We start from the raw sequence: 22,255 nt of genomic DNA, 5'->3' as shown, positions 1-22,255 counted from the left end.
GTTTGATTAATAAATTTAAAGTTTGAACAAACAAAGAAGAAATATGTGACCAAATGAAGACAATATTAAGCTTATTGAGACTTTTCATATTCTCTGTACTTTAAAGCTCGAAGCCTGTAGACAAACTGAGATTCAATATTTTGGCACCTTTTGAATTTTGCACAAAAACCGTGGAGGTGTGACGCACAGTGAAATGATTTAGTCACTGCAGGGAAGGAAAATGGAGCCGTGTTGCAAACAGCTTGCTCAAACTGTTGCATCACAGTGGCTTCGTGTTGACGGACGTTGATTTCATCTTCAGTGACAGAACAGTTTCTCAACCAGAGAGGGAAAAAGATAAAGATGCAAAGAGTGAAAGAAGATGATCTATTACAAAAAATGTCACATAATGCATCAAAAAAAAAAATGTTGCTTTCTCTTTTTATTAATTTATTTTATAGTCATGAAACGTAAACTTATTATTCCATTATTTATTTATTTTTTAAACTCTCCTTGTGTTTATCCTTTCTATTGCTTATTATGTTGCCTAACTGACATTTATTTTGTTGGAATTCAACCTTATTACATCCATTGGACAGTTATAGTGTATTTTACTAAATCAAAATATAATCCGGTAAAATCGTTTATAAACATTTTAAATCCATTCCTTTTTTTACATTTTTGATTCTCTTAAAAAAAGGTACATAAGCAAGCTATTGTTACTAGTGTCTATCCATCTTGTACAGCCTCATTCAAACATGACATTTAATTGAAAGTAAACTTACATTTTACAACAAGGCAAGTTAAAAAGTCAGAACAGAGTGTCTTGGAAACATATTTTTTAAACAAGTCTGAATCATTTCAAAGATTATTTATAGGAATTAACTGTCTTAAACAATCTTAAACGCATATTGTGAGTAAATTCATAGGGAGATATGTACTTTTAGAAGTTGTACATATGGTAAATCCACTTACAGACTAAACAATGCACTCATATTCACTCGGACAGACAATTTAAGGGTTATCAATCAACCTCGAACACTTGTTTCTAACCCAAAGATGCAGAGTACATGCATGCTGAGACAAAAAAAATGTAAATTGTTTTTTTCTTTGTCACGTTGTGTGTTGATAGGTTGAGTGTGGTTGAGTAATCCAACACTTCTCCTCTCTGTGCGAGAGAATAATAAGCAGAGAGAGTCCTTTTTTTTTTTGCCAACTCATCGGTGCTGATGGGCTTCCTGTCACGGATGACAAACCATCACTCTGCTGGGTCACTTCCTGATGGGGTGAGACATCGGAGGGGAGGGGGGGAGGGCAAATTGGAACCAGACCCATTAGAGACGTGTCACACTGCAATGATAACTTTAAATACTTGTCGTATCATCCACTTTAATTTTATTTTAATATTAAAAACTGTCCCTCCTGCACTTTAATAATCAAACCTTTACTTATGTCTCATGAATAAATAATGCTTTTTTTTTAATATATTTTTCAATAAATGGACCCGATTAGACTGGATTGTGTAATTATGCTTCAGCATAGCATTTGCAAGCTGAGGTTCAGTAGTATAATCAATCTTGGGGAAATGTATTCTTTCTGTTTAACCCATCCTATTCATATTTAACCTATAACTGCACTGGACCACTGGTTTGCATCTTGGGAGTCAGGGGTCTTCCTCAGGTGTTCACTATTTTATGTATCAATTCAACAAAGTGAAATATTGGCTTTTCCTCCAAATTGTGCAGCATTACACAGAAATCACTCACCACACGTTTTATTATTTTGGTTCCCTAAGTTCATCAATGGTCTGAGGAGACATTTCAGAGCCACTTTGAGACTCAAACTTTTCTCTAGACCACGAAGATTTAGTGTGTCTGCAAAAAGCACACGTTGAAGCTTTCTCAAGAATGACAGTGATTCGGTGGTATGTGGATACTCAATAAAAACCACATTGTGCTTCCAACGTGGTTTTAACCAGAGCAGTCAGCAGAGAGACAATGAGTCAGGTGGAGCTCCAAAAGTTTTTTTTTTCCCTCCGCCGAGTCTCTCTCCATTTCATTCTGAGGTCTTAGCCGAACTTTACATTGTTTTACATACATTAAGATATTCATATGTGATGCATCTCCTTTTGGCAGTGATTTTTTTTTTTGTAGTTTAAAAAAAAAGAGCGTTTTACGCCTGAATTTTACGTCAGTCTGTTAATCGTCAATATTCTAAATATTTACAGATTTACAGACTCAAACATATTATGTGCATTATTTACAATATACAATTTTTTTTTTTTTTAATACAAGATAAAAAATGTATTTTCATGTTTGCCCAAATCAAATAGGTAACATCTCATATTTATATTCAAATCTAATTTTCATACTTTTTAACATTGTAGATTTTATGTGTTTCTTGAATTCTAGGAGAGTTGCTGACTCCTTTCCTGTCACTGTGACAGTTCGTTCCATTGCTTTGGAATTAAATCTTAATTAATTTCCGTCATGAAATTCATGACGGAAATACTATTTAACAGCTTGAACATGAAAGATGTCCAACTGTAATTTAAACATCAGCCTGAATGCACAGTAACTGTTTTGCTGCTTCTTTATTTCAGTTTCTTCTAGTTTCCTCTTCAGGTTTCTTTCAAAAACTCTTCACGTAGTACTCTTCAATTTAACAACCGTTGATTCATCTGACAGATTTAATATTGTGTTGCACTACATTCTGTCATTAATTTCTCAGATAATCTAATCCAGTAATTTAATAACACAATGTTATATAACACAGAGTTTCACAATAAATCAGCGTTTTTCAACCTTTTTTGAGCCAAGGCACACTTTTTCATTTGGAAGAATCTCGAGGCACACCACCACCTGAAAATGTTAACATTTTAAACTCTGTAGCCTATATTAACAATATAAAGTCATTCTCATAAATGCTTTATCAACAGGAATAAAATAAATACAGGAAAAAGTATTTCCCAATTTCTTTTTTTTATTTTGACTCACTCAGTGTGAAACCTGGACCTGATGGATGAACACAGAGCTGATATCCTGGTTAGATTCTTCCTTTTCAAAAACTTCTCCATCACTGTCACTGACACAGTACTTTGATACAAGATGGGAGCAACCGCAGGTGGTGGTGATAAACAAGACTGACTCTTTCAGTTTCGATTTCAACGGCAACATTCTGTGCTGCCATCTATTGGCGAAGAGTATTAATGCATGATTACTCTGCAACATAAATGTTTTTTTTAGAAAAAAAAGGTGAAATTGGATAATTTCCCATAGTACACCTGACTATATCTCGCGGAACGCCAGTGTGCTGCGACACAGTGGTTGAAAAACACTGTCCAAGAGAAACACATCAGGGGTGGGGGGATATTGGATGTGTTTAACAGCCATACCACAGCAAGAGTCACATCACATTTGAAACACACACAACACGGCCACCCCCCCCCCCCCCCCCCCCCCCCCCCCCCCCGGGTCAAAATGTGTATAAATGTGAATAATGAAGCAGAGGGAAGCTGAAAATATCTCCCAAAGGCATCAAATTACAAATGAGACATTCCCATGTTGTCCAACAAAATTGGGTTTTATTTACATGCTTGAGTAACACAAAACAAACAACAGGCTCCCAGAAAATGGCGTCTCTGGTTCACCATCGTGAAGCTCTTCTCTTCTTCTGTTGTTTTGCTTTCTTCTCTTGCCTTCTGGTTACAAACTTCTTTCCTTGCCCCAAATCTGAAAAACAAAATGTGTTTTGTGTTAAACAATGCTGGTTAAACAGCCTATCAACCAAGGTTAGTGCAGCTCTCCAATTAACTAGATATAAAATAAAGCCCATCCAACCGATCCAGTCACTTTTCAATGATGAATAACACCTTGTCTTGTCATTGAGGTGCTTACTTGGATTATTGTTGGGCTGGTTCTTTTCCGTCGGGTTGGAGGAGCAGTCAGAAGTGGTGACCTTTGTCTCCTCTTTATTAGGTTGTGGTGATCTTTAATAAGCAAGAAGGAAAATTGTTAGTTTCAGTTCAGTTAGCCTTTTTTCTTAAAATACTAAAACTCCTCAGAGTGGTAGAGTTTGGACAAATACCTGTTGACAGAGGCTGAAGGTTGTTGTGAGACATGTTGTGCCGGGGCCTGGTCCTGCTTGTTCAGGTCAGACGGACTATATTTGGACCAATATTTACATCCGGGCCAGGTGATGCTGGCAAGTAGTGGCTCAATATAGTCACATTCATAAGAACTGCAGCTGTTGCACTCCTCCAGGGGTTTGCTGTAAGATTTCACATTGGAAGATTAACAATTATTACACTGAACAGCTTGCAAAAGCACAATGATGTTGAACATTTGTAACACTTTGCAGCTATTTCATTGGTCTGTTTGTTTAAAAAGACTCAAAATCATCAGAGATAAAGTTTGGACAAAATACCTGTTGACAGTCTCTGCCATGTCCAACTCCTCCAGGTGCTTTTCGTCGTTTGAAGTCTTTTCTTCAGTGAAGGTGATGCTGGAGAAAAGAGGCTGAACATAGTCATATTCGTAAGAGCTGCAATTGTTGCACTCCACCACATGGTTGCTGTTGGACCTGGTGATGCTCGCAAGAAGTGGCTCAATATATTCATCCTCCTCAGAGCTGCAATCATCAGAAAGATAAACATTACAGGTCATTACACTCAACAGCTTGCAAAAGCACAATGATGTTAAATATGTGTAACACTTAGCATCCAACTCATCATTGGGTCTGTTTTAAAAGACCAAATCATCAGAAAAAGGGAGTTGTGACAAATACCTGTTGACAGTCTCTGCAATGTCCAACTCCTCCAGGTGCTTTTCGTCGTTTGAAGTCTTTTCTTCAGTGAAGGTGATGCTGGCAAAAAGAGGCTGAATATATTCCTCTTCCTCAGAGCTGCAATCGTCACACTCCACCACATGGTTGCTGTAAGAGTTCACAGTGGAAGATAAACAATCATTACACTGAACAGCTTGCAAAAGCACAATTATGTTAAATACGTGTAACATTGAGCAGCTATTTCATTTGGTGGTGTGTTTAAAAAGACTCAAAATCATCAGAGATAAAGTTTGGACAAAATACCTGTTGACAATCTCTGCATGGTCCAACTCCTCCAGCTGCTTTTCGTTGGTTGAAGTCTTTTCTTCACTGAAGGTGATGCTGGAGAAAAGAGGCTGAATATACTCATATTCGTAAGAGCTGCAATTCTCGTACTCCACCACCTGGTTGCTGTTGGACCTGGTGATGCTGGCAAGCAGTGGCTCAATATATTCATCCTCCTCAGAGCTGCAATCATCAGATAGATAAACATTACAGGTCATTACACTCAACAGCTTGTAAAAGCACAATGATGTTGAATATTTGTAACACTCAGCAGCTACTGTATTGGTCTGTTTGTTTTAAAAGACCAAATCATCAGAGAAAGGAAGTTTTGACAAATACCTGTTGACAGACTCTGCAAGGTCCAACTCCTCCAGGTGCTTTTCGTTGGTTGAAGACTTTTCTTCAGTGAAGGTGATGCTGGAGAAAAGTGGCTGAATATATTCCTCTTCATCAGAGCTGCAATCATCACACTCCACCACATGTTTGCTGCAAGAGTTCACAGTGGAAGATAAACAATCATTACACTCAACAGCTTGCAAAAGCACAATTGTGTTAAATATGTTTAACATTGAGCAGCTATTTCATTGGTTTGCTTGTTTGTTTGTTTGTTTGTTTAAAAGACACAAAATCATCAGAGAGAGAAAGTTGTGACAAATACCTGTTGACAGTCTCTGAATGGTCCAACTCCTCCAGGTGGTTTTCGTCGTTTGAAGTCTTTTCGTCACTGAAGGTGATGCTGGCGAAAAGCGGTTGAATATATTCATCTTCATCAGAGCTGCAACCGTCACACTCCACCACGTGTTTGCTGCAAGAGTTCACAATGGAAGATAAACAATCATTACACAGCTTGCAAAAACACAATGATGTTGAACATTTGCAACACTTAGCATCAAGAGCTGAATGTTACAAGTAAATTTCTCCACTGTGATATCAATAAAGGCATATCTTATCTTATCTTATCTTATCTTATTGTATTGGTCTGTTTGTTTAAAAGACTCAAAATCATCAGAGAGATGACGTGAGGACAAATACCTGTTGACAGACTCTGCAAGGTCCAACTCCTCCAGGTGGTTTTCTTCAGGTGAAACCTTCACTTCTGGAAATAAATCTTCTTGCACCGAGGGAAACTCATGGCTTGTTTTTTCCTTGCCATTTTCCACCTCTTCATGCAAGTCTTTCAGCTCTTTTTCCAGAGCACCGATTTTCTCCTGCTGGTCATTGAGATTTTTCAAGAACATCGCTGCAACTCCCATCACCTCCGCCGCGAGGGTCTGTCTGTTAATAGTGGGAGCGCCACTAATGTACTGTAAAACACAAGCAAAGACCATCATTAGACTTGCTCAATTTAATTTTTGCCTCAGTTACCGTAGAAAACGTTATTATGGTCTTCAATCTTCCTTTCATTTCATTTACATCCAAAATTACGTGGTTCTACTAGAATTACTTGTATTGAACAACAACTTACATTCAAAATCTGGACCACTCCGTGAAGCACATTCCCCTCTCCGGTGTCCATCTCTGGAAGCTGTGGTGGGACCGTCAAGTTGTTCATCGTGTTGTCACGACAATCTGCAGCAAATATTTAGAATAAAATATTGTCAATTTTTCACACAAAATTGACAATTGGTAAGGTCACCAAATGTACTTTTTTGCATTCAACTCACAGTTTTGACGGAAATAGAAAATGTTGTCTGAAATCAAATCCTTGAGAAGAATCTCGCAGTGGATGAAGTCTTTCAGAGAATCGCTGTCGCGTGTGTCACAATCGCTGGAGGGTGAAGAACTGGAAATCGAACTGGAACCTGGAGAGAAACAAGTGACTGCCAACGCTGAACGAAGCTGATCCGGACTGAAAGGAAAAGGCCAAATGGGTTCTATCTATCTGCTGTCTGTCCTTTGATGTGTCCTTTGAGGGCCTCAAGGGGCGGGGCCTCGTGGGGGAGGAGCCTCGTGGAGGATATCAAAGGACCTTTTATCACTTTGATCTTCTCCAGTTTTTTTAAAGAGCCATTTATGACACATCAAAGGACAGACAGCAGATAGAACCCATTTGGCCTTTTCCTTTCAGTCCGGATCAGCTTCGTTCAGCGTTGGCAGTCACTTGTTTCTCTCCAGGTTCCAGTTCGATTTCCAGTTCTTCACCCTCCAGCGATTGTGACACACGCGACAGCGATTCTCTGAAAGACTTCATCCACTGCGAGATTCTTCTCAAGGATTTGATTTCAGACAACATTTTCTATTTCCGTCAAAACTGTGAGTTGAATGCAAAAAAGTACATTTGGTGACCTTACCAATTGTCAATTTTGTGTGAAAAATTGACAATATTTTATTCTAAATATTTGCTGCAGATTGTCGTGACAACACAATGAACAACTTGATGGCCCCACCACAGCTTCCAGAGATGGAGACCGGAGAGGGGAATGTGCTTCACGGAGTGGTCCAGATTTTGAATGTAAGTTGTTGTTCAATACAAGTAATTCTAGTAGAACCACGTAATTTTGGATGTAAATGAAATGAGAGGAAGATTGAAGACCATAATAACGTTTTCTACGGTAACTGAGGCAAAAATTAAATTGAGCAAGTCTAATGATGGTCTTTGCTTGTGTTTTACAGTACATTAGTGGCGCTTCCACTATTAACAGACAGACCCTCGCGGCGGAGGTGATGGGAGTTGCAGCGATGTTCTTGAAAAATCTCAATGACCAGCAGCAGAAAATCGGTGCTCTGGAAAAAGATCTGAAAGACCTGCATGAAGAGGTGGAAAATGGCAAGGAAAAAACAAGCCATGAGTTTCCCTCGGTGCAAGAAGATTTATTTCCAGAAGTGAAGGCTTCACCTGAAGAAAACCACCTGGAGGAGTTGGACCTTGCAGAGTCTGTCAACAGGTATTTGTCCTCACGTCATCTCTCTGATGATTTTGACTCTTTTAAACAAACAGACCAATACAATAAGATAAGATAAGATAAGATAAGATATGCCTTTATTGATATCACAGTGGAGAAATTTACTTGTAACATTCAGCTCTTGATGCTAAGTGTTGCAAATGTTCAACATCATTGTGTTTTTGCAAGCTGTGTAATGATTGTTTATCTTCCATTGTGAACTCTTGCAGCAAACACGTGGTGGAGTGTGACAGTTGCAGCTCTGATGAAGATGAATATATTCAACCACTTTTCGCCAGCATCACCTTCAGTGACGAAAAGACTTCAAACAACGAAAACCACCTGGAGGAGTTGGACCATTCAGAGACTGTCAACAGGTATTTGTCACAACTTTCTCTCTCTGATGATTTTGTGTCTTTTAAAAAAACAAACAAACAAGCAAACCAATGAAATAGCTGCTCAATGATAAACATATTTAACACAATTGTGCTTTTGCAAGCTGTTGAGTGTAATGATTGTTTATCTTCCACTGTGAACTCTTGCAGCAAACATGTGGTGGAGTGTGATGATTGCAGCTCTGATGAAGAGGAATATATTCAGCCACTTTTCTCCAGCATCACCTTCACTGAAGAAAAGTCTTCAACCAACGAAAAGCACCTGGAGGAGTTGGACCTTGCAGAGTCTGTCAACAGGTATTTGTCAAAACTTCCTTTCTCTGATGATTTGGTCTTTTAAAACAAACAGACCAATACAGTAGCTGCTGAGTGTTACAAATATTCAACATCATTGTGCTTTTACAAGCTGTTGAGTGTAATGACCTGTAATGTTTATCTATCTGATGATTGCAGCTCTGAGGAGGATGAATATATTGAGCCACTGCTTGCCAGCATCACCAGGTCCAACAGCAACCAGGTGGTGGAGTACGAGAATTGCAGCTCTTACGAATATGAGTATATTCAGCCTCTTTTCTCCAGCATCACCTTCAGTGAAGAAAAGACTTCAACCAACGAAAAGCACCTGGAGGAGTTGGACCATGCAGAGATTGTCAACAGGTATTTTGTCCAAACTTTATCTCTGATGATTTTGAGTCTTTTTAAACACACCACCAAATGAAATAGCTGCTCAATGTTACACGTATTTAACATAATTGTGCTTTTGCAAGCTGTTCAGTGTAATGATTGTTTATCTTCCACTGTGAACTCTTACAGCAACCATGTGGTGGAGTGTGACGATTGCAGCTCAGAGGAAGCGGAATATATTCAGCCTCTTTTTGCCAGCATCACCTTCACTGAAGAAAAGACTTCAAACGACGAAAAGCACCTGGAGGAGTTGGACATTGCAGAGACTGTCAACAGGTATTTGTCACAACTCCCTTTTTCTGATGATTTGGTCTTTTAAAACAGACCCAATGATGAGTTGGATGCTAAGTGTTACACATATTTAACATCATTGTGCTTTTGCAAGCTGTTGAGTGTAATGACCTGTAATGTTTATCTTTCTGATGATTACAGCTCTGAGGAGGATGAATATATTGAGCCACTTCTTGCGAGCATCACCAGGTCCAACAGCAACCATGTGGTGGAGTGCAACAAATGCAGCTCTTACGAATATGACTATGTTCAGCCTCTTTTCTCCAGCATCACCTTCACTGAAGAAAAGACTTCAAACGACGAAAAGCACCTGGAGGAGTTGGACATTGCAGAGACTGTCAACAGGTATTTTGTCCAAACTTTATCGCTGATGATTTTGAGTCTTTTTAAACAAACAGGCCAATGAAATAGCTGCAAAGTGTTACAAATATTAAACATCATTGTGCTTTTGCAAGCTGTTCAGTGTAATAATTGTTAATCTTCCAATGTGAAATCTTACAGCAAACCCCTGGAGGAGTGCGACAGCTGCAGTTCTTATGAATATGACTATATTGAGCCACTACTTGCCAGCATCACCTGGCCCGGATGCAAATATTGGTCCAAATATAGTCCGTCTGACCTGAACAAGCAGGACCAGGCCCCGGCACAACATGTCTCGCAACAACCTTCAGCCTCTGTCAACAGGTATTTGTCCAAACTCTACCACTCTGAGGAGTTTTAGTATTTTAAGAAACAAGGCTAACTGAACTGAAACTAACAATTTTCCTTCTTGCTTATTAAAGATCACCACAACCTAATAAAGAGGAGACAAAGGTCACCACTTCTGACTGCTCCTCCAACCTGACGGAAAAGAACCAGCCCAACAATAATCCAAGTAAGCACCTCAATGACAAGACAAGGTGTTATTCATCATTGAAAAGTGACTGGATCGGTTGGATGGGCTTTATTTTATATCTAGTTAATTGGAGAGCTGCACTAACCTTGGTTGATAGGCTGTTTAACCAGCATTGTTTAACACAAAACACATTGTATTTTTCAGATTTGGGGCAAGGAAAGAAGTTTGTAACCAGAAGGCAAGAGAAGAAAGCAAAACAACAGAAGAAGAGAAGAGCTTCACGATGGTGAACCAGAGACGCCATTTTCTGGGAGCCTGTTGTTTGTTTTCTGTTACTCAAGCATGTAAATAAAACCCAATTTTGTTTGACAACATGGGAATGTCTCATTTGTAACTTGATGCCTTTGGGAGATATTTTCAGCTTTCCTCTGCTTCATTATTCACATTTATACACATTTTGACCCGGGGGGGGGGTGGCCGTGTTGTGTGTGCTTCAAATGTGATGTGACTCTTGCTGTGGTATGGCTGTTAAACACATCCAATATCCCCCCACCCCTGATGTGTTTCTCTTGGACAGTGTTTTTCAACCACTGTGTCGCAGCACACTGGCGTTCCGCGAGATATAGTCAGGTGTACCATGGGAAATTATCCAATTTCACATTTTTTTTCTAAAAAAAACATTTGTGTTGCAGAGTAATCATGCATTAATACTCTTCGCCAATAGATGGCAGCACAGAACGTTGCCGTTGAAATCGAAACTTAACAGACGCCAGTCTTGTTTATCACCACCACCTGCGGTTGCTCCCATCTTGTATCAAAGTACTGTGTCAGTGACAGTGATGGAGAAGTTTTTGAAAAGGAAGAATCTAACCAGGATATCAGCTCTGTGTTCATCCATCAGGTCCAGGTTTCACACTGAGTGAGTCAAAATTAAAAAAAGAAATTGGGAAATACTTTTTTTCTGTATTTATTTGATTCCTGTTGATCAAGCATTGATGAGAATGACTTTATATTGTTAATATAGGCTACAGAGTTTAACATTTTAACATTTTCGGGTGGTGGTGTGCCTCGAGATTTTTCCAAAGAAAAAAGTGTGCCTTGGCTCAAAAAAGGTTGAAAAACACTGGTATAGAGAATGGATGGAGTACAAAAAACAGTTGATCTTTCCACAATCACATTAATCCAAATAAGATTCCTTTTTTGGCTAAAAGTGGTTCAGAGCTTTATGTCACTGTGTCTGCATGAACGAATTTACATTCAACACAGTTCCACTCAGTATGTTTGGGTTTTTTTTGTTTTTTTTGTAGCACTACCTTAATCTCTCTTGACAAAATCTCCTCGTATTAAAACAGAACGGCTGCAGCGTCAACGGAAAGTTTAGGTTCATCATTTGCAAATGTAGTCCCACCAGCTTTAGTTTTAAAGCACATTTATACAAACACACAAACACACACGCACACATACACACACGTAACACATGTGGTTCCACAGTTGTGGTTCAGTCACCAGATGGTAAAACCCAATACGGTGAGCTGTTTTCGTGCAGACGGCCAGTCACTCAAAATGTGGTATTGATTACAGTTACTTACTACTTCTTCAGAAACGAGTGAAGTTGCTTCATCAAGAACAACTAGTTAGTTGCGAGACTAATTCCTGTCTATTGACACTATGTGATCTGTCAACACTGTCTGATGACAGATTCAGTCGTTAAGAATTTAGATGAGTCAGTTGGAGGACGATCCTCTATGATGTGGACGTTTGCATTTATTAAAAAAAGAAAAATTAACTGGATTCATGAAGTGATGACAAATTGAAGAAGGAGCAGCAAAAACAGCTGAAGACTGACTGTCAGTTCGGAACTAATGAGACACACCTCTCCAGTAAACAGGAGTTTAGTGAAAGAGCCACAATAGCTTCAGCGAGTCGTACAGCCAACTATGAGAGAGACAGCAGCTCTGCAGCTCCGTTTCCAGACCCCGCCCGCTTTAAACTTTAAATTATGTTTAGAGTTCATCATTCACTCACATACTATTACATGAAGCAGTGGTGTTACACTAGAACACGTATTCACAATGTCGGCGTCTGTATAACCTCACACTCATGCTGGGTTTATTAAACAGAGAACAGACAATGATCTCATACTGGCTGAAAGAAAAAAGAAAAAAAGTTTGCGTCGGCCCGAAAGTTATGTGACCCAGCTGAGACATTGTCTGCACATGAAAAGAAAAATGTGTTAGTTTTGATCTTTTTTGTCCGGCAGCAGTTTCAACGCTCTCATTGTTAAACAAGTGGTCGTATGTATTCGCTTTAGCAGCAACATGCATCAAAACATCAGGAATGAGCTTCATTCAACCTGGAGCTGTGCCACTCTGGACCTAATCTCTCACAGTCTGCATCCTGCCTCCTCCTCCTCCTCCTCCTCCTCCTCCTCCTCCGACAGCAGGAATGAGCTTCTGTTAGTTTAGGAACACCCAGACCAGCAGGCTGTAGGAGCAAAATGACCTCTGCTGTGCATTCCACGTCCAGCTGTACTCTTTCTCATGACATTTAAAGCAGCTGTATTTATATGTTAACATGGTATCATGAGACTACTGGCACAGGAAGCTAATGGTCTTCATCATTTATATATATATGTATACATAGAGACCAATCACCAGAGCCTTTTCTGCGTCTTTCCTGCCGTTGCTTTGGCTCACGGCTGCATTGTCTTCACTCCGAACGGAAACTGCTTTCAGCAAGAAAGAACAAAAAACTCACAGCAGGCTTCCTGGGGAGGAGCGGTTAAAAGCAACACGGGCGACAGCAAAAATTAAACGTTAAGGGTATGAAGAGGCCAGTATTAGCCGGTATGAACTGGTGATAAGGTTTGAATGTTCGGCTGCACAGTGGCCTCAGCTCACAGGGGAAAAACTTTACTGTGACTTTGCTTGTTCTCCCTGTTCTTTCTCCACAGCCCACATAAACATGCATTTGAATCTAACTGGTGACTCTAAATGGCCTGTTGGTGTGAAGGTGAGTGAGTGAGTGAGTGAGTGAGTGTGTGTGTGTGTGTGTGTGTGTGTGTGTGTGTGTGTGTGTGTGTGTGTGTGTGTGTGTGTGTGTGTGTGTGTGTGTGTGTGTGTGTGTGTGTGTGTGTGTGTGTGTGTGTGTGTGTGTGTGGTCTCAGTGTACTTTGCCTGGTCCAATAGTCAGCTGGGATCAGCTGCAGTGACTCATCATCCCGAACTGGATGAATCATTATACTATTCTACACTGATTCATTCAACTTAGGACCATGTACAGGTGACTGACGGCCTCCATGTGATTTTGAATTACTTACAACCATTATATAAGTGTTCTGTTTGCGAGAGGAAGCTAAATTACAGAGATTTAAAAAAAAAAAAAATCGTACATACACATGGAGAACATGCAAACTCCACCCAGAAAGATCTAAATCAAACTGCAATATGTGTGTGCATGTATGCATGCATGTGTGTGCATGTGTGTGTGTGTGTGTGCGTGCGTGCGTGCATGCGTGCGTGCGTGCGTGCGTGCGTGCGTGTGTGTGTGTGTGTTGTGGGAGGGGCTTAATGATAATAAAGTGAAGTGATAAATCCAATATATTTCAACTGGAACAAAACTACTTACAATTCTCTTCCGTTTATTTGAGATGTCCTTTAATTGTTTTTTTATTTTTTATTTCTGCATCCAGAGTCTAATAAACCAGTTATATATTTGTATATGTTTAATGTATGTAATGAACATGTTTTTAAAGGAGGTGAGTAAAACACATTCAATTCTCTAACTTTAATTTCTGTCTGATCTGACGACACTGTTTGAAAAGCCCGTCTGTGAGAGTCATGAGCAGAAAGTAGGAATAATAAAAAAAAAAAACAGGTCATTGTGTCCATTATTTTTGTGAGGAAATGGGTTTAGTCTGGCTGTCTGAGCTCAGATACCGAGTCCTGGTGGATCCAAAGCTCCGGATGAATGAGTCAGACGCCTCGCGCCCCCGTCGTGTCCCTCTTCTGTCTCTCCTCATCCCCCACAGAGAAACTAATCAGCACATTTCACTCTGCCTGTAACACACATACTTTGTTCGCCACTTCTTTTTTTTTTTCATTATTGTGCCTTTATTTGAGTGTTTTCATCCCCACACACAGTTGGAAACTCGCGTTTTCTCCAGTTTGTTTGTGAAGTTTACCAGCAGCAGTGGGAACCGTTCTCCCGTGAGAAAGGTGATTACGATCTGAACAGTCTGTTTATTTACCCTCGCAAACAACTTTTTACCAGAGAAGCCGAAATAGGACTTGATGTCGTAAGCGTAGAACATTAAGGCACGCACATTTCAATTTAAATGTAGAAGGACGTCATCTGAACTCGTCCCTAAAGGTCAGACGAAGAGTGCTCTACTTAAAATTGTTCCAAAACACATAATTCTTGCTGGACCTTGTTGCTCCCCTTGTTGCTCCACTTGTTGCGATGATCTCACAGTTTCAAACAGAGGAAGCACTTAACCATCTCCAGGGATGATGTTGTTGCCATCATATAAATACATTTGTTCATTTAACCGGGGCTGATTTTCTGCATTTCTTCTAACTATGGACCATTTGATTTCTCCAGTTACTCCATTATAAAAGAAAAAAGTCTATTTAAGTCTGAAGCAATATTTTGGCTCAAGCTTCTTTTTTTTTTAACGTAAAAACGGGTAAAAACATCTCATTTGTCCTGAGATGGAATGTTAAGGAAAAACTTTAAAGCCTCCATGTTTTGTGTCAATTTAGCCTAGCAGCTCGAGAAGTGGATTTGAGACTGTGTGATTACCATGCATAGGGAGAACATGCATTACTGCGAAGCCCATAGTCATTTTTCTTCTTTTTTTTCATACACTGATTTAAGTAAGTGTACATTTTTGAAAACAATCAACCTTTCTAGTGACAAATGTGAATATTAGCATTGGAACATTATCTTTGAAGAGGAAAAGTGAAATGAATTGAGTTAGAATGCTGCTTATAGTTATCGGTATTCAAATAAACACACATAATGAGCATTTTAAATGTTATTCAGTCCTTTAGCTGAGTTGCTTCCTGTTCTCTTTCTCGCTGGAGGGAACTGGCCTCGCTCTCTTTTGTTCTTTATTTTTCCTGAAAAGTGTCCTAATATGAGCAGGAACGTGTTGTTGTGTTGGAGCGGTGGCCTTTCCTGTCTGTGGAGCGTGACGGGATAAGGTGACGTCAGCGTGCAGGAACGTGATTTCTGATTGGTTGATCCTGCGTGTTTTGGGACTTGGGGCGGAAACGGAGCTCCAGTGGTTACACCCTCGGTCCGGATGAAGCGCAGCAGAAGGAGCCTGGAAGAGACGCGATAAGCAGCGAGGAGGACCCGCAAAGCAGATCGAGATCCTGCAGAACAATGTTTCCAATGGCTCCTAAAACCTTCCTGTTGGTTCTGTTGTGTGTTTGCTCTGCCTCTTCCGTGGCGAACAAGAATGGTAAGAAATTCCTACTAGGATTTTTTTTTAATTATTATTATATAGTAGGAATAAAACTTAATTTGCACTGCAACTTGCTCAAAGCTTAGCATATGCAATTATATAATGTTAACTCGTTTTTTTTTTTATTTCAACAAATTGTGACAAAAAATATCCATATTTATGTTATTTTGTTACACAGACAAATATCATGGTTATTTGTTATGGTACTCATTTAATATTAAAAGTTTGGGGCGATCAACCTATTAAAAGACATTTCATGCCAGAAATCTACTATTGCAATAAGTTGTCGTACTTCATTCACCCATTAAAACAATGTTTGCAATATCAAATTAAGAAATCCCACATTATTTAGTTGTAGCAGGGAATTATCTGCTTTATTCTCAATTGTATTGATTGTAAGGCTGAGGGCTGGTTAAATGAGAGATATGGAAATACATTGGTTGATATTTGATATGATTTCTATGTTTTGGGAATTGTGTAGGTAAGGCTACTTTCTTTTATTTATGTATTTTTTTCCTTCACGATATAGAAGTCAAACATTAAACATTAACACAGGTGCTCCATTCAAACCAAACGACATGCAGTGCCCCATTCAACCACTAGGCAACAATGTTGGAATCTATTTGAAGCCTTTTTCTCCAGTGAAGAAGTAAGCCAGACTAATTTAACTTATAATTAAGATTACAAACATTGTTGTTGTTTTTTAATTGATGGACTATAATATATTGATATATAAATATAAAGATGTTTCTTACACTTCTATCTACTTGGTGGTTAAACGACAAACAGCTTTATGACTGAAACTAACATTTGATTTTACGGTCGACCTCTCACAAAATACTTTAAAACTTAATTTAAAACAATTATGGTACTGCTTCATGTAATAGATAAAACTAAAACTATAAACAATTATTATGAGCCATTCACTTCCATTTCTCAATTATTGGATGACTAGTATCTGTAACTCTACCACTTTACTAACTTCCACTTTTTTTTTTACATTGGATCACCTAAACACTTTTTTTTCCCCCTGTTTTCACAGGAACGCCCCATGTCAGGACTTTCGTCTTTTTCCCCAGCTCAGTCACAGATGAACCAATAGATCTGGATTTACTTAATTACGATGAAGACTTAAACTCCAATCGGTCTGCCGGCGGGCAAGCACAGAACTTCACAAGCCCCAAGCTGAGAATTTCCGAAGAGGCGCTGCTGTTTCTGACGGGCCCCGTTTCCACCATCTTCATACCTGCCTTCTACACTCTGGTATGCGTTATCAGCGTACCGATCAACGTCTGCGCCATGCTGGCCTTCGCTCGTGGCATCCGGCCCAAGAAGCCGGCGGCCATCTACATGCTGAACTTGGCCACCGCCGACCTGCTCTTCGCCGTCATGCTCCCCTTCAAGATCTTCTACCACTTCGGCGGCAACAACTGGATATTCGGAGGGACCATGTGTCGCGTGGTCACCGCCGCCTTTTACTGGAACATGTATTGTTCTGTTCTGCTTATCGCGTGCATCAGCGTGGACCGGCTTCTCGCCGTTGTGTATCCCATCGACTCCCTGGCTTGGAGGAGGCCTCGAAACGCCGTCACTGCCTGCGTCATCATGTGGATATTGTCCTGCGTGGCCTCCGCGCCCCTCGTCGTCTCCGAGCAGACCGTTTACTTGAAAGAGTTGAACATCACCACCTGCCATGACGTGCAGTACGTGGATAACATAGCGTGGTTAAAGTTCTACTTCATCACCTTGTGCTGCGCCCTGTTCTTCCTGCCTCTGCTCACCACCGTGGCGTCCTACTCTCGGGTGATCTGGTCCCTCAGCCGTGTCCCCAAAGGGGTTTCGGGAAGCTCGCGCAGAAGATCGAGGGCAGTGGTGATGGCCCTGACGGTGCTGGTGATATTCGTTCTCTGTTTCATGCCGACAAATTGCCTGATGCTCGCACACTACCTGCAGTTCAGCCAATCGGTGGAGGAGAGCCAGGAGACCCCCGACGGCTCCTATGCTCTGTACCTGGTGTTCCTGTGTGTGGGAAGCCTGAACTGCCTCCTGGACCCCATGGTCTATTACTTTGGATCGTCCCAGTGCCAGAGACAACTGTCCAACCTGCTGAGGTGTCGGAAGATTACGGAGCGGAGCGGCATCAGCCACTCGTCCTCTGATTCATGCAGATCCAGCACGAGGACAATTCTGAAATCCAGCCGTACAGAGAGCTCCACATTAAACAGCTCGGTCACCAAAATCGACTCTTTCCAAGCAAACCTCAACAGCCAGTACAAGAAACTACTGGTCTGATCAACCATCACGCCAAGCAGATCGTAAATCTGTGATTTAACTGACTCTTTCCTGTAGTTTAAACGTTTCAAAATCAATTTGAATAATTGTATTTTGAACTTCAGAGCCACTTGGCCAATCTTTTGGATTTTGTCTTGTGTGGTTACCTTTATGTTGTGAATAAAGAATAACTCATGAGAGTCTTTCACACCAACTTAAGCTGGTGAAATGTGCAATGACAGTCATATGTGATGAATGAAGTCAGAACCGACATTATTATAGATGGCTACATTAAATAAAAACATGTTTATTGGACATTCGATAGAATGAAGTGTTTCTATTCTGTACTGTATATGTAAAAAACAATATGGAAAATGGTTTATCTGTCATTCCTAAGATGTTACATTTTATTGAAAAGAACAATTATGTTTTGTATATTATTTTATAGAAATGTTTTGCAGATAAACTGCATTTAAGCTCTCATATCGCCTGTGAAAAGCTGTCCATAGTCTTTTTTTATATATTTATGTTATCCATATATACACACTCTATATGTTGTTGGGGTTTTTTTTAAATAGTTATTTTCACTTTGACTGTATTTAAAAACAAATTGCTTCCACTCACAATTTATCGCATGCTGCTCCCTGCTGGTGAGAAACGCACACTGCATTGAAAACTGTTCGTTTGCACTACTGCTCTTTACATTATTGGCAATAAAATGTTTAAAAATGTGTAGATGGATTCACTGTGTGGCTGAAATCACCACCGAGTGCATGCATTTAATTTTGGCTGCAACGTTGACTAAGAAATCAAATTTCATTAAGTACAACATGAGGAAAACCTTGCTGGTAAAAAGTCTCAGCATTATCTTGAAATTGCACGTCACATAAATTGCCAATTCTTAACTAAAATTATACCTGTACATATTTGCATTTGAGAAACAAGAAACAAACAGAACATGAAATGTTTGGTTAAATGGAACTGAAATCAGTCAGTTATCAGCATTCCGTTTGTGCAAAGGCATGTCATTTCAGCTTGGAAACTGATTACATAATGATAGAAAATCAGGAGTAAGAGGTGCTGTGTGATAAGGTATCTGAGGGGGAGAGGCACGCAAGTAAAGCATTTTCAGAGGAAACCACAGTCATGGAGTGTATATACACACTATGTCGAGCTTATCTCACAGTGTACTTTATTTCTGATTAGTTCACAGAAAAAGTTTAATTCATTTAAAACCACCTTACAACGAGTAAAAGCAGATTACACCCTGGGCAGGTCACCAGTCCATCACAGGGCAACTGCAGGACAACTGTATAGAACAGATACAAAACAAAGACATTAAAAAAAAATTTTTTAATTTACTGGCACGGTGAATTCAGGTACATTGAGAAGGTTTTGGATAAGCGCATCAAATAAAGCTGATAAAAACATATTGTGTAACACTTCCCTCATGTTTCCTAGTGCTTTCCTAATTTTCCAAAATACAAATTACTATTTCTGTTTCAAGCGACTATGTTTAAAAAGATAGCAGATTCTTCTGAAATAAATAGTAGTAGATTACCACTTCTTTAAATTTAACTACCACTTTTATTGGAGTAACACACTTCTTGAATGTTTCAGCAAAATCTATAAACAACTGATAGACAAATAACAATAAATGCCCCATACGATCACCAACAGGGCTTCAGCCACAGATGTCTGTGGCCTGCAGGATGGGCCAATAATCAGTAAAGGCCTCCAGCCTGCAATTTCCTCATCAGAGGATAAACACAATGATGATTTGCAAAAATACAAATAGCTGCAATGTTATCACATTACCTCAGGGGCGCCTGTCAAAGTGTTAAACTAAACCTAGAGCATGCAAGCGTTTTCTTTTCAAGAAAGAAAGAAGGCGAGTTGGCGTGCGTCTGTACGCTCTGCGTGCGCGCTCAGGTGACCACGTGACGTCACGCAGGTATGAAAACCTGCTGCTGTCAGGAGTCAATGGCAGTTTAAAACCGGAGCCTTAAAGTAAAACGACGCGGGACAACGCCCTCGGACACATTACGGATTTATTTATTTTTAACCTTGTTTTTCAGCAATGTCTTCACGGACACGGTGGTTTCAGGTGTTTCTGCTGCTCTGCTTCTTCCAGACCTGCTTGACGGCAGAAGGTATTTTTCCTTCCTCATTTCATTCTTCGTCGGTGGGTTGTTTTTTTTTTATTGTTTTTGACCGCCAGAATAAAGCGATTGGATCGTATTTCTTTCGGAAAGTGCTTCACTGCACGGTGTGTAACTGTATCAGTGTGCTGCTGCAGGTACCGATCAGTCGGTCTGTTTGATTACATAGATTGGAGCTGATTTTTTTTTTTTTTTTTTTTTTTTAATCGGGTGTCGCAATGAGTCACAGGTTTGAGGAGCTGACTGTTTCTGATGTCAGCAGGTTTTGTGCTGGTTGTATTGCAGCTTTTCATATATGTATATGTATGTTGTGTCTTCACAGAGCGAGGCTTCTCTGGCAGAGAGACTCCTGAAGGGGTGAACGTCAGCCCACATGCCAGGGAAATCCTGACCAGTGGTCTCACGACCGTTTTCCTCCCCATCGTCTACATCATTGTGTTTGCCGTGGGACTGCCCTCCAACGCTTTGGCCATGTGGGTGTTCCTCTTCAGGACCAAGAAGAAGCACCCGTCCTCCATCTACATGGCCAACCTGGCGATGGCCGACCTGCTCTTCGTCATTTGGGTCCCCTTGAAAATCGCCTACCACTTCAACGGCAACGATTGGATCTACGGACACGCGCTGTGCAAAGTGCTGGTGGCCTTCTTCTACGGCAACATGTACTGCTCCATCTTATTCATCGCCTGTATAAGTGTCCAGCGGTACTGGGCTGTGGTCGACCCGTTGTCCCAGCGGGGGAGGAGCAACCGGGTGGCCGTGGTCATCTCCGTCTCGGTCTGGTTGGCGGTCTGGCTCGTCACCATCCCCCTCTACCTGTACGACCAAGAAGTCCGCGAGCTGAACCTCAACATCCTGACCTGTCACGACATCACCAGGCCCAGTCAGAGCAAGGTCGCCGCCGGTTACTTCCTGACGATGGGAACGGTTGGGTTCATCGTCCCCACGGTGGTGTGCATCATCTCCTACGTGGGCATGCTCAAGGCCCTCAGAAACACCATGTCGGATCCCGCCATCGCCAAGAAGCGTCGGAAGGCCGTGGTCCTGATCATCACGGTGCTGGTGATGTTCCTGGTGTGCTTCACGCCGAGTAACGTCATGCTGCTGGTGCACTACGTCCTCCTGCTCGGCAAGAATCCCGACAACCTGTACGGCTTCTACATCACCACGCTGTGCCTGGCCAGCCTCAACAGCTGCCTGGACCCCTTCGTTTACTACTTCATCTCCGAGGACTTCAGGGATCACGTGAAGAACACCTTCCTGTGCCGCAGCGAGAGGACGGTGGAGAGGATGAGGGTCTCCTTCAGCGCTCTGAAATTCTCCAAGAAGTCCAACACGTATACGTCCGACACTGCGAACACACAGAGCACCGAGTGTTAGAGGATTTTTAAAAACATTTTTGTGTTTTAAGATTGTTTTCAAAACCTCAGGTATGAAACATAACGAACATTCAGGTTTGCTACTTGTAGGAAAATACAGGAGCATCATGTGTGTTTTTGACTCTGGAAGTTTTGATTTTGTACTTTTTTTTTTTATTATGTTTTACTTCATGTTTATTTCTTAAAGCAGTCATCTGTTGAACTGGAACTGAATGATTGATTTATTTTACTAATACCTGTTTTATTATTATTATTATGAATACATCAGGTCTTAAATGTGAGATGGAAATAGCCCTTGTGTGTGTGTATATAAGTGAGGCAACACATTATTTGTCAAAGGTTTGTCAATAAAAGTAACTGACTTTCTCTGTCAGCACTGAATTCATTGAAGCACTTGAGAAATAAAAGGCTTTTTTATGTGAACATGTCATGCACTGTAAAACCTAACAATGTATGTAAACATAAGAAGTTTCTATAACTTAATCCTCTAAAAATGTATATCAATAACATATTAGAACACCAATTCACAGTAAAGCTTTTTAATTTCCACATAAAATTTCTATTTTTTGAAAACACCTGATCTTTCAAATCTGCTAAACCATTTACACACACACATACATATATATATATATATATATTAACTGCAGCTATAAATTACATTGCATTCAAGCTTTCTGATTAAATGCTGTGTCATGTAAATGCTGTGACACTTTGAAAGGTCAGGCTGGATGTTCCTTATTTTCAAAACAAAATGCACACATGTAACACACACGGGTAAACCTGATGGCCTGAACTTAT

The 22,255-nt window shown here is 40.4% G+C and overlaps 2 protein-coding genes across 2 annotated transcripts; both read left to right on the top strand.

Moving 5' to 3' along the window:
* The first annotated feature begins 15,509 nt into the window (after positions 1-15,509).
* Positions 15,510-18,758, top strand: LOC308140630 (proteinase-activated receptor 1-like). Its single transcript, XM_080510477.1, has 2 exons — positions 15,510-15,645; positions 16,691-18,758. Exons 1-2 carry the CDS (start codon positions 15,567-15,569, stop codon positions 17,938-17,940), a joined length of 1,329 nt encoding a protein of 442 aa, XP_080366603.1. The 5' UTR covers positions 15,510-15,566; the 3' UTR covers positions 17,941-18,758.
* Positions 18,759-19,922: 1,164 nt separating this feature from the next.
* f2rl1.1 (coagulation factor II (thrombin) receptor-like 1, tandem duplicate 1) lies at positions 19,923-21,825 on the top strand. The gene is made up of 2 exons (XM_080509692.1): positions 19,923-20,072; positions 20,404-21,825. The coding sequence occupies exons 1-2, from the start codon at positions 20,000-20,002 to the stop codon at positions 21,456-21,458; spliced, it is 1,128 nt and encodes a 375-aa protein (XP_080365818.1). The 5' UTR covers positions 19,923-19,999; the 3' UTR covers positions 21,459-21,825.
* The last annotated feature ends 430 nt before the right edge of the window (positions 21,826-22,255 follow it).

This window comes from Blennius ocellaris (assembly GCF_963422515.1).
Source record: "Blennius ocellaris genome assembly, chromosome: 15".
Taxonomy (NCBI): domain Eukaryota; kingdom Metazoa; phylum Chordata; class Actinopteri; order Blenniiformes; family Blenniidae; genus Blennius; species Blennius ocellaris.
This window is presented reverse-complemented; position numbering and strand designations above follow the sequence as displayed.